General features: G+C 38.4%; 2 protein-coding genes across 3 annotated transcripts; both read left to right on the top strand.

The window, feature by feature from the left end:
• Positions 1 to 74: 74 nt before the first annotated feature.
• Positions 75 to 3582, top strand: LOC115678653 (uncharacterized). Its single transcript, XM_056315444.1, has 3 exons — positions 75 to 1250; positions 2433 to 2520; positions 2636 to 3582. Exons 1-3 carry the CDS (start codon positions 1093 to 1095, stop codon positions 2714 to 2716), a joined length of 327 nt encoding a protein of 108 aa, XP_056171419.1. The 5' UTR covers positions 75 to 1092; the 3' UTR covers positions 2717 to 3582.
• A 2638-nt stretch (positions 3583 to 6220) lies between these two features.
• LOC115678664 (rhomboid-like protein 15) lies at positions 6221 to 13774 on the top strand. 2 transcript variants are annotated; one of them, XM_030602063.2, is made up of 13 exons: positions 6221 to 6385; positions 7688 to 7853; positions 8493 to 8796; positions 9060 to 9092; positions 9183 to 9274; positions 9369 to 9442; positions 11187 to 11281; positions 11363 to 11432; positions 11705 to 11883; positions 12320 to 12371; positions 12462 to 12518; positions 13221 to 13295; positions 13375 to 13774. In XM_030602063.2, the coding sequence occupies exons 1-13, from the start codon at positions 6362 to 6364 to the stop codon at positions 13378 to 13380; spliced, it is 1227 nt and encodes a 408-aa protein (XP_030457923.1). In that variant the 5' UTR covers positions 6221 to 6361; the 3' UTR covers positions 13381 to 13774. The 2 variants fall into 2 exon arrangements, 1 of the variants encoding a protein (XP_030457923.1); XR_004005414.2 differs by lacking the exons at positions 12320 to 12371; positions 12462 to 12518.
• Positions 13775 to 14253: the final 479 nt, after the last annotated feature.

Below are 14253 nucleotides of genomic sequence, written 5' to 3'. Positions count from 1 at the left end.
TTCAGTGTGTTGTCCAGTGATAAACTGACTGTCTTTCAGGAAAGATTTACTGTTGAGACAATAAAAGGAGTTGCTCCGCAGGTGTAGAGGAGGTCTCCATCCATCGTTTCTCATTGCTGCTGCCGACGGTTTATTATAAGAAATCCTTGGAAATTTTTACTTGACATGGGTCGTGTGCTTATCTTTTGTAAAAGCAGTTTATATCTAGTATGATATGACTTATATGTATTATGTTGTCAGTAAAGTATAGTTGCACATGATAATTATACAAGAAGCACTGAAAGCAAGTCAGTTGGCAGGCAGATTGTTTTAAATCTGTGGAGTTCGAGTTTTCCATATGACTACATGTTCTGATATTCTTTTTTTTTCCCATGTATTGCATCTGTCCCTGGAATCCTACTTTTGCATTTAAATTCTCTGGGTTAATTCTTGACAGTCATTTGCATACCAGCCTTCCATACTTTTGACATGTGTTCAATATTCCTTTCACAGTTATGAATGAAATTGAATTGGTAGGAAAATAAGGAACTTACATTACTTTCAGAATTGGTGCCAGCCTAATCAAGCAGGGGATGTCCTTCCTTGGTTGTGGGTGGTAAAGGCAAAGGCAGCTCTTTAGTTTCATAGAGCCTACAGGTTTTTAGGATAGAATTGCAAAACAAGCTGTGATAAACTATCTTGTGGTTCTATTAAAATTACCTGTCACAAAATCTATCAAATTTTGAGAATTTAGGTTTCGGCCTCAAATGTGACATTTCCCGTTTCGCCTGATATCTTCCCATATGTTGCGATTTCAAATGAAGGCAGTTATTTACTCATAATGATATTGTCTCCTTTAAATGTGATCCAATGATATGGTATAACAGGAGACATCGATAGAGCTGGCATTCATCGGTGATGATGGGGTTGTGCAGTCCATCTGCGAGCTGTCTGTGTTTGGTACAATTAAGGATCTCACAATCCTGCCCTGGAATGAGAAGTTTGATGCACATAACATTCAGGTCTATCAATTTATGTACTTTTACACAACCTTCTTATTAGAGATATTTTCTCATTTCTTATCTTACGTGGCTGAAATTTTTTCGCAATGTCATGAATGAAATTTCTTTGGCAAATTACAATGCACATGTCCATCATTCTGAATGTGATTTCTTTTGTAATCTTATGAAGATGAAGGGGAAGGGTCTTTTGGTTGTTATATCTGATTCCGGGAAGCTTTCATTTCTCACATTTTGCGGAGAAATGAACAGGTTATTTCATTTCCTTTTTATCTCTTCCTGTATCAAATTCGAGCCTGGAAGAGTAGTACACTTTTGTGGCTTGTTTTATCCTTATTAAGAGAGAGTGACAAGTTGTCTTACCCGGGAACGATGGCTATTTGTTTATTGACTGTCCAATCCTGGAAACTCAAGAAATCAGCTTGGTAGAATGTTAGCTGTTGATTCAGTGTAAGTTACATGTGTAGTTATGAGATTCAAAAAACACAATTAAATCTGGTGATTCCAGTTTGCAAATGTGATTTTTCTTTGTTTGTGCTCGAGTCATATATATCTTGCATGTCCATAGAATTGATAGGCTTCTTCATCTTATTCTGGAGCAAATTACTCCATAGTTAGCAATAATTGAGTTTTTTGCATAAAATAATTATTGAAGCATAAGTTTGTGTCTGTTGAAGCTGAGTATATATGTATGAGGAATAAGTAGGACAATTGGAAGTAAAATATGTGATTGGCATTTTGGAAATGACTAAGCAATTCTTAGTTATATGAACATTAGTGACTGAGTCGTCAGGATTTGATGTTTCTGCAATCAGTAAATGAAGATCATTAAAGTTCTTTGCAGTTGCACCGGCTACAACTATAACTTTTCTACTTCAGATCATGATAAAATAGTCTCTGGAGTTTCAAAACTACCATATGGATGATATCAAGAATCAAATCTACAAAGACCAAAGTTATTTGGGGTATTAGATCCTTTAAAGTCTTTTGTTGCATTCTCTCCAAATTCACCACGAGGTATACAGGAGCTACCTTTAAGGAACAGGTTACATGCTCGGGATAATGGCATCTATAGGTTTTAAATGTCATTCTCTATTTATGATAAACAACGGAATGTCTTTGTTGTGTTCATATACAAAGCGGTCAAGAGTTCTATGCTTACTCCTCACAATATGGGATCCATACAGAAAATAATTATCAAGGAGATCAGAACTGATGGTTTAGGAATAGGTGTGGCCTGGACATGGTACTTTGTTGAAGAAATAGCTCCATAGCCATCATCTGCTTCATGTTCTCTATCCACTCTCTTTGTCCTAGCTCTTTTCTCCTTCTAGACCTTGTGTACCGACACATGTGCTTCAAAGTCAACTTAAGTAACCTTTACGATTGAGAATTATTTCAAGATCTTACTCCTCTATGCTGTTCTTCGTCCAGAGGTGGTTTTGTAGCTGTTAGCGCATATGAGGACCGATTTGCTCTCTTCTCTGTTTCAGTTTCTGTTGGAAGCTATACCATTGATCAGGTTTGATGCAAAAATAAATTTCTCTGTATATTTATCTGGAATATGCAGTCAGTGACATCTTTATTCTTATCGATGTTCTCACTGCCCAATTAATTTCCTTGTGCTGCAATTTCAGAGGATTTTTTATCCCCCTGACAATGGAGACACATTTGCTGGAAGAAGCTTCCAGAAGCCCAATATATGTGGAACTATATGAAGCATGTGTTTTCTATCAAATCAACCAAGTAAGGACCATGATACTGTATTAGCCATTCTTCTGAACAGGTATGAATTATGAGTATTATGTCCTACTAGGAAATTTGTGTACACATATATATTTAGTTGTTTACACAGCTATTAGATGAATTTTACTTCCTGTTCTAGCTTTGTATTTGTTTTGGTGCTTTGCCGCCACGACAAACTGATTTTATCAGTTCTTCAGGAGGGGCAAGCCTGAATGAGCTGTTGCTATTCGGATGGAATATTAGAGAGCATGGCTTGTATTTTATTTCTCAGTACGTTGAAGCTGGGCCGTTAGCGCATAACCTCATTGAAGTTCCTCATCTTCATGGATTTGCCTTTTTGATGAGGCTGGGCGATGTTCTCTTGATGGATCTTCGAGATGCTTGCGATCCCTATTGTGTTTATAGGACAAGCTTGTATTCTTTACCTCCTTCAGTGGAGGAGATTGATGTGGTGGAAGAAACATGTAGTGCACATGACTTCGGCATGGATGATGAAGGGTCGAATGATGTTGCCTGTGCTTTATTGAAGCTGAGGGACCATGATCCCATGTGTATAGACGACAATTGCAATTCTAAATCGAGCTCCAGATATGTCTGCTCATGGAGGGAACCTGGAAACTCCAGAAATCAGAGGATGATATTTTGTGTAGATACAGAAGAGCTTTTGATAATTGAAGTTTCATCTGATTTTAAGGGTCTTAAAGTTAATGTATCCTAATTTCTATATAGAGATCTACCATGCATGGCTCTTCTGTGGGTAGAAAGTGGATACTTTGGCGGCAATTGTTGACATGGGAAGGTCCTGAAATTTGAAAATGGAAAGCTAAACATATGTAAATCCTATCCAGAGTAATTGTCCTGTCTTGGAAATGTCACTAGCAGGTTTTCATGAAGATGAAAGCGACGGAATCTTAACATACTTTCGGGAAAAGGATGCTAGAAGTGTCAAAAATTATGATGAGCGCTCACTTTAGTGCCGAAAGTTTCATCCGGATTACGTAAGTGCCAAATTTTTTGAAAAACGTTCATTTCAGTGTCAACTTCGACATGTTTAGTCGGAAATCCGACGTGGCCTATTTTCATAAGTTTTTTAAGCTAACGTGACTCGATGAAAAGTCTAGTTAGCATCTAAACCCTAAAACGACGTTGTCCAGTACTTTTCCCCTAAATAAGAAGGGAAAATATCACCAAAAATCTCAAATTATGCTACTTGTGACAAATTTACCCTAAACTGTTTTGCGTAACACAAAAAATCTCAAATTATGTCACTTGTGACACATTTACCCCACGATACGAAAAATCTCAAATTATGTCATTTGTGACAAATTTGCCCTAAACTTTGGCCCATGGGGTAAATATGTCACAAGCGGCAAAGTTTGGGATTTTTCGTGTTAAAAAAAAATTCAGGGTAAATTTATCATAAGTGGCATAGTTTGGGGTTTTTCTTGGCATTTTCCCAAATAAGAACCCTAAATTCCCAAATTAAAAGAGATCCCCCAATTTCAAATCCTAACTAGTCATTAAATCCAAATTCATTCCCTATTTTGTTGTCTCCAAAATTACTAGCTCAATCTTGCAATCTCTACCACCGTTGTCCCCATGACGTCACCAAGAAAGCTTTTCTCCTCCCTCCAAGCCCTAATTTTGCCTTCGAAGCCCTTATTTTACCCTTGGAGTCCTTATTTTTTCGGCCAATTGAGCAAGGGAGAAAAGATAACAAACTTGAGTGAGCGACGGTGCTAGTGAGTGATGGCAAGCGGGGTGAGCAACGATGAGCAAGCAAGGAGGAGTTTGTAGTGTCGTGCAGGAATAGGAACTCGAAGCCCCAATTTTGGTTCGCTTTGTGCGACGTCGTTTTGGCCAGAGGCTGAGTGACGTCAATTCCTTTCAATGAGCCCTGTAGGCCGGAAATTCCACATAGTCTTTGTACTATATGTGGACTTGGTTTTTAAAAAATATTCCACATCACATTTTTTTAATTAAAAAAATCACGCAATCAATTTGGTTGGAATATCTCGCCGTTGTTACTTAATTGATCGTTTTTTCTTCGATTTAGTACTTAAGTATTCCGGTGGAAACTTTCGGCACTAAAGTGAGTACCGTACATAAATTTTGACACTTTTAGTGTCTTTCTCCTCGTTCTTTCATTGTACTATCATTTGTGGAAGAAGCAGGGGTAATAATCTCTTGGACTAAGCTTTGCAGATGTTATCTCTTGGACTAAGCTTTGCAGATGTGACTGATGCAGTCGATTTCCAGCCCAATGTCTGTGCTCCGGCCTCTGGCCTCGTTGGAAATAATGGTTTTGGAAAATATTTTTTAAAATATATTATATTCTTTGCGAAACAAACGGAATCTAAAATCTCTATTTTTATTTCGGTTCTTATTATTATTAAAGGTGGAAAAGGTTTTTTTGGTGGGTTTTTTTTTTTTCAAGAAACCTAGATAACATCGTCAATTAGTTATCACGTTTGTGTAATGCCCTAACAATCTAGATTATCTTATTATTACTATGAAAGGAAAATGACACATATGATCAATATGCAACATTGTTCATGAACTTTTAATTTGTTCAATATAATCCCTGAACTCTCGATACATGTTTAATTTAATTCCTCAATTATATGAGAATATATAATATTATCTCCGAACTTGAACTGATAAAAAGACAACATTGAATTGTTTTCATAGAGCTTATAGACTAAAACTCAAGCACATTAAATAAAGTGAAAGTTCAATAACAACATTGCATGCCAAATTAAAAGTTCATGATCAAATCAAATAAATAACATCGCTCATTGAACAAGAATTTCGGAACCATTCTTGTCGTTATCCCTGTCAGGAAACAAACGAAATATCACCTCGTAAGGAAAGGAAAGGGAAGGGGTGTCCCACGCTTGGGCTTTGTCTACTGTCCTATTCCTTTTGTTTGTTTCCTCGCTTCTCTTTCTTCTTTTTCTTTTTTCTTTATTCTATTAAGAAAAAATAACATAAATAGTCCATGAAATTTAATCTAACGTGTATTTTAATCTCTAAACTTTTAATTTATTCAATATAATTCATGAACTTTAGCCTAGTATTTAATATGATCCGTAAACTTTTAATACATGTTCAATTTAATCCCTGAGCTATATGAAAATGTTCGATATAATCCTTGAACTTAAATCAATGGAAGGACTACGTTTAACATTTTTATATAATTTAGGACTAATTGAACTTAAATCAATGGAAGGACTACGTTTAACATTTTCATATAATTTAGGGACTAATTGAATATGTATCAAAAGTTCAGGGATCATATTGAACAAATTAGAAGTTCAGAAATCACATTGAATATTAGGCTAAAGTTTAGAAATTATATTGAATAAATTAAAAATTTAGGAATCAAATTACATGTTAAGCCAAAATTCATAAACTATTTGTGTCATTTTTCCTTTGTTTTTGTTGACATTTCCAAGTCCACGGTCCACACCACCAGTCTCGAAACTACCGAACGGCGGTTCCGAGTTGCACCCCGCAAGTCAGTCGAGTCGAGATCGTCGCACGGAGCTGAAACGCTGCTGACGCCCGGAAATCGCCGAGCCCCAGCCAGCGAGCGAGCGAAACCCCGAGAAGAGATGCGATCCAACATTGTGACCGAGGTGAGCCGAAGCTCCATCCGCACCTCCCTTCGCTCCCTTCTCTTCCATCCCGATCTCCGATCCTCGTTCCCCCCCCCTCCGCCGCCCGGAAATGGCGGCTGCCGAGGCTGAGCCAGCCGGCCGCCCCGCTCGCTTCCCACCCCCCCCCCCCACCCCGCGAGAGATTTGAGAAGAGTGTGTGGATCGAGAGTGGACGGGGGGGTGTGGAGTAGCTTCTTAGGGTTTGGGTTTGTGTTCTCTGGGGGTGATGTTTAGAGCGCCGGGGCGCGAAAGTGACGGTGCGTAAGGGAGCTCCCGCGTTCCGATTTTGTTCGTTATCCGGAGAGAATCGGTTTGGGGCGCGCCTCGCATTGAGAAGATGGGTAGATCTTTCGCTTGGTTTGGTGCTGAAGATGGAGTTTCCGGTTTTGTTTTGTCGATTCGGGTCTTCCGGGCACGGGGGAATCTGTTTCTAATTTGAGGGGGAGTCGTGTAGAATCGAGCTGTCGTATGGACGATGGATGAGGCTATGTCGCATTGAGCGATGTCCTGGATCTTAAGAATATGTGTGTCATGTTTATATTACTATGCTCTTCGACACCGTTTGAGTTCTGTATAGAAAGAGCTGTGGTTTTCAAAATTCGTAACCTCGTCTGTAGTAGTTCCTTATGGTCGGATGAGCATAGGTCTCGACCGTGGGCATTATTAATGGTCGAAGCTAGCTAGGTTTGTGCCTTTAAAAGTTGGATAATCTTGTCAATGTATTTCTCCTACTTAATTAGATTTTATTAGCTCTTTTGCCGATTGTAATGAGGAAGCGCAATAAGTAGCTGGTCAAGCCAGCTGTCAACTCGTACTTAGGCATTTCGATGTAAAATACTTTTTGCAGTTTGTTCTTGTTCGAATGAGGTGGTTGCTTCAGCTGGTGGATAAGATTGTATGGCAATGGCTCTGGTGATGCGTGTGATTATGTCCACCAAGATTCAGTTTCCTCTATTAGGTGGTCTGCATAAGATGCTTTGTTCTTCTTTTTACCCTGATTTCTGCTTCTGATGTTTTCTTGTTATGGAACTCTCTTTTTCCTGGTTGCTTAGAATTCATATTACTTGGGCCTTGCATTGCATTATTGTGTTAAGAATTGAGATCCCATTTGCTGATGAGATTGTTCCGCTTTGTTGGTGCCAATAATTGTTTGCTTGTTGAAATGTGACATGTGCATGCAATGGTAATCATTAAGAGTAATTTATATGAATGCTAGATTTTTGGTTGCTTCACAAAGCATATATTTATTGTTTTAAGACGTTTGTTTTACACATTGTACAGGCTGGATTGCCTACTCGGTTGGGACAATGGTGGGAAGGGATTCCATTCCTTACTTCTGCCGTGGTCATCACATGTGGGACCATATACTTGATATGCCTTCTGACAGGATATGACTCCTTTCATGAAATATGTTTCTTACCATCGGAAATTATATCACGATTCCAAGGTATGCTTTTGTAGAACTATGTTCTGAGAAATGGATTATTTATTACATTTAGAAGTTTTAACTGGCAATCCAATCCCCATGTAGTTAATGCAAGAGTGTGATTTATGTCCATGCCAATGTCCCTTCTTTCCATTGTGTTACCTCTCCTCAATGTCACCTTCCACATTCCCTTGCAGCAGCATATCCTTCCTGACACTGTTGATCCGTAGGATAGTTCTCTTCGTAAGTTCATTGGTTTTGACTGCCCTTGTAAGTAAGTGTCACAGGTCAAGGAGAGAGAAAAAGATGGAGGTTGAGCGAGAATTGTTCTTGAAAATCTTTTTGAGTAGATGCAATCTTCAATTGGATAACTCTTAGATGGCCTTTCTGCGCAGTGGAGAATATTATATCTGATATAACTCTGTGACCAAGCCCAACATGTCCTGTCTTGCGTCATTCTCTGAGTCTGACTTGTCTGCTTAAGACTTCCATGCAACAACAATTGGTTAAATAACTCGATCTTTTAGAATATTTCACCAGCACATCATAGTTGAGCTTGAGTAGATATGATCGATATTTTTGGTCGGTCTTCATGAATTGCAAGATTGCTTTAATTGTTACATTAAACTGATTGGAATAACTTTGTTTGTATTGTTTTAGTGTACAGGATATATACGTCGATCGTTTTCCACGGTTCACTGCTACATGTTTTCTTCAATATGCTGGCTTTGGTTCCTTTGGGCGCAGAGCTGGAGAGACTTATGGGATCTGTACGACTGTTGTACATAACAGTTCTCTTGGCCACATGCAATGCTGTTTTCCATCTGTTCATTGCCCTTCTGGCAGCCCATAATCCTTTTCGTTCTTATGAATACCTGATGGATGAGTGTTCAATTGGCTTCTCTGGGATTTTATTCTCCATGATTGTGATAGAGACGAGTCTGAGTGGAATTCAATCAAGAAGGTCTGTGATTACCCCTAGGCTTGATGAAAATGTTTCTTCTTGCCTTAGTACTGCTTCAGTTTACTCTGTCAAATACTACAGTTTTAGGCTCTTACTCATGAACCTCATGATTTCTTTGGAAACTTTATCGTACAATGAATATAACCACAGTTGCGTGTTGACAAAAGAATAATAGTAATAACCACATTTTTTTATTTTTTATTTTATCTAAGGCGTATGCATTGATTCTAACAGATCTGGAACTTTTGACCCTTATTTTGCAGTGTGTTTGGACTCTTCAATGTGCCCGCTAAATGGTATTATGAATAGTGTTCTTCAGTTTATTATTAATTTCACTCTCTGCTATGTTTCATTGAAGTAATGTCATTCCGTAAATTTTGAACCAGGTATGCCTGGATCTTGCTGGTTGCCTTCCAGCTTCTTATGTCAAATGTGTCATTACTTGGACACCTTTCTGGAATTCTGTCGGGGTTTGCATGTTAGTGATCCTCCTTTTATCTCCTTTCTTCTTGCTCTCTAACAATCAAGTTACCAGTTTAATGAAATTTTTCCGGTGTGCCTGCCTATTCCAGATACTTATGGCCTCTTCAACTATCTCATACCTGGGACATCCTTTTATTCTGCCATAGAGGCCTCCTCATTACTGGTATTAATCGTCTTTGTTGCTTGAAAGTTGAAACACAATCATTTTAGATGCCTTTGTTGGATCAATCTATTAGGTCTAAGTTTTGCAAAGCCTGAGGCTGTACAATATACTTTCCACGGGATTATTACTGGTAGCATTGACCATTTGACATGGTACCATGTGTTTTAAACCTTGTCTATTTATTATATAAGTAGGGTCTTACATGAATCTATAGGAATATTATGGTGGTAATGTTGAATGGTCGCATATAATTGAGACCTCTTTATGTTTTACACAAGTGGAGTCTTACTTGGATCTTGGAGCCATTTCAACTGTAAAGGTAACAACGTAGTCAACAAGATCTCTTAGGAGAGATGCACTCACCTTTCCATGGACACAATAAAATTTAACCCCTAGGGACATTTGGTTGGATATGGAATCTACAATAAATACAGAAAAAACCTGTTGGACGTCGGTGACTGTGGCCTACTGGTGTAAATGGCCAGTTTTTCGGGTCTTATCGTCCTACAAGTTTTGGTCAGAATTCTAACCTGCACGAGAGCTGATAATGGTTTGGTTTGGTCTGCTTCAGGTTTTTTTCTCCTTTCTTAGCGAGAGAGAAATTGTTTGTTTTTTGTCATGGTAGAGAAATAAGATGTCCCATAATAATTAGGTTTTCTTGGAAGGAGAAATGCAGTCTTCTCAGGTAATAAGATGTTGTGAATGTGTGTGACCTATAGGAATATTGGGAAAGTTATGGGTGTAGGGTAAGTGGCAGCTGGCAAAGGTTGCACTATTTGCGAGGAAGAACTTTTCGAAAGGTTCCAGTCTAGTGAGCTAGGTTCATAAGGTTTGTTCTGAACAATTCCAATTTTTCATATTAAGATGTAAACAAGGAACAGAACCTGAACATTGAAAATCTAAACTATGGTGAGCTGAACGGTGTATGGAGCCAAAGGACTTTAGAAAATTGTTTTGGTTTTGGATAGCCTGCTTTGTTCAATTCTTTAGGTCACCTTCATCTGTCCTATCCAAATGTAGATGTCTAGGCGGATCAGAGCTGTTTAGTCACTTTAATGCAGTGCTTGTCCAGAACAGTCCTTTGGTACTATAACATAAATTCCTGCTTTGTCCGAGGATGGACAAACTTGTGGTTGAGAAAAAGAAAGAGTGCGGAAATTATCTTCTTCGACATTTTTTCAATTGAAGAGCGCTTTCAAGCATCACCTTACGCCATCAGCTTAGTGGACTATATTCATTCCATGACCAATAATTTCTCTCTTTTTCTAGTTGTGCCTGTCTATGTTTTCTAGGTGACTGGTGTCCATATTTTCCGGAGAGATGCAATCATAATTTGCTATTTTGGTACTCAAGATAGGTTTTTGTTGTATGCACTTGACATACCAAATCACGCATTTCCAAAGATTTCTCGATGTTAGTTGTTCAGAATATCTGGCTACAAGCTTAGTCCATGTACCATTACGTTTTGCCATTCAGTCTATGTATCTTTTGCGCATGTTAATGTATTTAGGAGCAGTCGATCTCTTAATTGCTTGTTTTTCCGCAATTTCTTTATTCATAGTTTTGTCTTTGCTGAACAGATAACTTTTGAATTTTTTTTTTCAAAACTTATTTTTATGGGTGTGATACTGCTGGGGATCTTGGTCATAATGATGGATAGCAAATAGGTTTACATATATTTCTTTTGTTTTCAGTTTGATATGCATAATCTAATGAAATCTGGTGTCCCTTAAATTGTCTTCAGTCAACTTGTGTAAGACGGCCAAAATTTATCATGTGCACTGGGGGGAATGCTACGGGCTACATCCCTACATATTCAAATCAAAATGCACCATCCGGGTAAACTGTGGTTTTGCTTCTCAAATCGATCTTCACATAACTGGGAGACTTAACTGTTTTTTGTTTTCAATACTTAAATAGTGGATCGATCTTTGGAAATTTGTGGAGAAGTTTATCTGCCCGGATTCCACAGTGGGAAACTTCTGTTCAGGTATTGGGCACTTAACTGCTGAAGAACATATATCATTTTTTGTTGAAGATTATTTCTGAAATGCCGATTTAATCGTAATATTATTATCCCTGGGAGCCTACTACCATGAGGATACTATCCAATTAGTTCTAAATGAATGGCTGTTGTCATTACATGTTAGACTTCAGAGAAAATTGTGAAGAATGAGTATCATGGTTCTTTGATGGATTCGGATTTTGTTAATATAAATGTCTAATAATTTGTTTTGACCTTCTTTGGTTAATTCGATGCAGTCAACACAAGACAGCGGGTTTCCTGGTAGAGGAAGGACGCTAGGATCTGAAAGAGGTCAAATGGTTTCTTCTCAAAATACTGATTACAACTTACAAGCTAGACTCCTGGACAATAATGGCCCTGAACATACACCAGGCATCGCACCTGTAGGTTCGGGGCAGCAGTTACTGGATGGAAGGTACTAGAAAAATGAAATGTTTCTTTTCTTTTCTGCTCGTCAGTCATTTACGTGGATACAATCTTTAACATTCTATAATCTTCTATGGAAGGTTGTAGTGATTTTAATCTTTCTTCAATTCTTGGTCTTTTTCTAGAACCTGCCAGGTTATCAAATCTTAAGTGAGCTGATTACATTAATATTATGCATGCAAATTAGCTGCTGTGATCTTTAGAGGAGGTAACCAGCATTATCGCCATTAGTAAAAGTGCGGAGAATCCTGAAATTAGCCTCATTTCAGGTTTATCTGTCCTCTAAGTGTTTTAGAGATTTGGAACAATGAGCTACCCTTTTTGAATGAATACTCTCCCTAAGCTTATGCCAGATGGCACTAATTTAATAAATTTCTTCTTGTTGCTGCTTCTGGCTTTCACCTATTGCTTCCTCTCTACTCCAGGAACCTGGAAAACACATTTCCCATGAGTTTAGAAAGCCATCTACACAATCAGGTTTCTTTTTACTTGATTCAAAAAGCCGATTTATCTTCCAACCTCTGGAGGTCATTTTGTCATTTTGGGTTCATTCATTTGTCAATGCAGGCATCAGTTGTTTCCGATGAAGAAGTCCAAAAACTTGTATCAATGGGTTTTGATAGGGTAATTTGCAGCTTCCGTTGTCTACATTTGATTTTATGATTGCTCGTCTGGATCCTTTAAGCTGTAGCTTCTATCTTTTAAAATATTTTTGAAAATTTGGGTCCACTATCCCTGAAGAAGTGAATTGCTTTGTCAATGTTCATCTTCTTTGGAGAAGCACTTCCCAGGCTAGTCTTTGCCGTTTGATCAATCACATAAAGCATGCTATGAGAAAGGACAAATGTTTAAGTGCTAATGGAGCACGTCGTGTAGTCCACCCAAGCGAATCTGAGTGTGCGAAGTGTTATCTTAGATAGAAGATGAGGAAATCCATGACTATCCACTACAGTCATTGATTTGGACTGATGAGAAAATTATGCTCCAAGAGCACCTAAAAATTTCTCATGAGAAGGGCTCTTTCTTTTCCTTTCTCTTCTCCTAGTTTTGATTTTGCTTTTGTTTTTCCGTGTCGTTCTTTAAAAGCAAAATTTTAGAATACAATTTGGAAGCGAGTCTTCATAGTTCTTTTAAGAGACTTGAATCTGCAATGAGATGAAAATGACCACGTATTGATGCATATGATCGAAGAAAGAGATTAACCATTTGGTATTTCACCATTTTCTTTTATGATTTTTAATTGTAGACCCCCTGTTCATCGAAGTTTAACCTCAACTATTCACATTATCACGTATGTCTATGACTAACTCCTTGGTCGTGTTTCAGACACAAGTTGAAGTAGCAGTTGCAGCCGCAGATGGGGATCTTAATATAGCAGTAGAGATTCTAATGAGCCAACAGGTAGTTCTTAGAAATCTGAAACATCAATAGGATTCTCATTGTGCTTCTGGTTCTAAGTTGCAATCGTGCTGTGCTACAGGGGTGAAGCCGGGGCAAGCGCATTTTCCACATTATTCCTGGTTAGCTCCTCCATTGGGATTGATCTTCTGCGCTCGGTTTCAGCTGATCACCCAATGTCATTCTGTATATAACTTACTCTTAATTACTCAGTTTAACATGTTCTGACGATGGTTCAGAAGAGGCAAAATGGGGAAGAAGATATTGTACTTACAGAGTCACTAATAGGATTTGAAAGAGAACTTGGGAAGGGTGAATTCCTAGGCATTTCACCTAAAGCATCATACTTTGAGAATGGTATTGCATCCTGCTATCTCCAGGGCAAAGAAAGTACTGTTGAGAATTCGAAGGAACTTAAATTTTCCTCGGTATGAGATTGGGTGTAATTGTATCTCCCAGGCAAATCAAAGAATTTTTGAAAATTTGAGAAGCGTAATTTTACCTCCGCAAGGGATAGGGGTGTAATTGAGTCGACCTGAACCGATGTGGCGCCGAGCTCGAGCGGCTCGAGCTTAACTCGATTCACATGCTTGGCGCTCCAAACTTGATTCGAGCTCGATTAAGTATTGAACTTTTTTGGTCGAGAGGTCAAGCTTGATCTTGATCTTTAAAAAGCTCGAATGACTTTCCACCTATTTTGATATGTGTGGGTAGACATGTAACTGTTTTGAGACGAGTAGCATGATCTAGTGTCTTCTTTTGACTCATATATCGTTGGGCATAGTTAGGTTAGAACTTTCGTATCGCTAGGTATATTTTTACGAAGTAATCTCGTCTTCGACCCGCACTTTCTGATTGCGAGCACATAGCGGACAAGATTTGGTACCATTCGTCATCAAAGGGTGCAATGTCTAATTCAAAAACGCTGCCGGTGGCCCAAGAGACGATACCCGTTTATTAC

The sequence above is a fragment of the Syzygium oleosum genome, unplaced genomic scaffold, assembly GCF_021117445.2.
Source record: "Syzygium oleosum isolate NSW1041296 unplaced genomic scaffold, Sole_v2.1 Sole_v2.10, whole genome shotgun sequence".
Classification (NCBI taxonomy): Eukaryota; Viridiplantae; Streptophyta; class Magnoliopsida; order Myrtales; family Myrtaceae; genus Syzygium; species Syzygium oleosum.
This window is presented reverse-complemented; position numbering and strand designations above follow the sequence as displayed.

What these genes read in the sequence shown, in the direction of transcription:
- LOC115678653 (XM_056315444.1), top strand. Translation starts at nt 1,093, where the DNA reads ATGAATGAAATTTCTTTGGCAAATTACAATGCACATGTCCATCATTCT. An exon ending in TTTTGCGGAGAAATGAACAG is followed by an intron (nt 1,251 to 2,432) that starts GTTATTTCATTT and finishes TTCTTCGTCCAG; the next exon opens with AGGTGGTTTTGTAGCTGTTA. An exon ending in GAAGCTATACCATTGATCAG is followed by an intron (nt 2,521 to 2,635) that starts GTTTGATGCAAA and finishes CTGCAATTTCAG; the next exon opens with AGGATTTTTTATCCCCCTGA.
- LOC115678664 (XM_030602063.2), top strand. Translation starts at nt 6,362, where the DNA reads ATGCGATCCAACATTGTGACCGAG. An exon ending in TAGAGGCCTCCTCATTACTG is followed by an intron (nt 9,443 to 11,186) that starts GTATTAATCGTC and finishes AATTGTCTTCAG; the next exon opens with TCAACTTGTGTAAGACGGCC. An exon ending in TATCAATGGGTTTTGATAGG is followed by an intron (nt 12,519 to 13,220) that starts GTAATTTGCAGC and finishes GTCGTGTTTCAG; the next exon opens with ACACAAGTTGAAGTAGCAGT.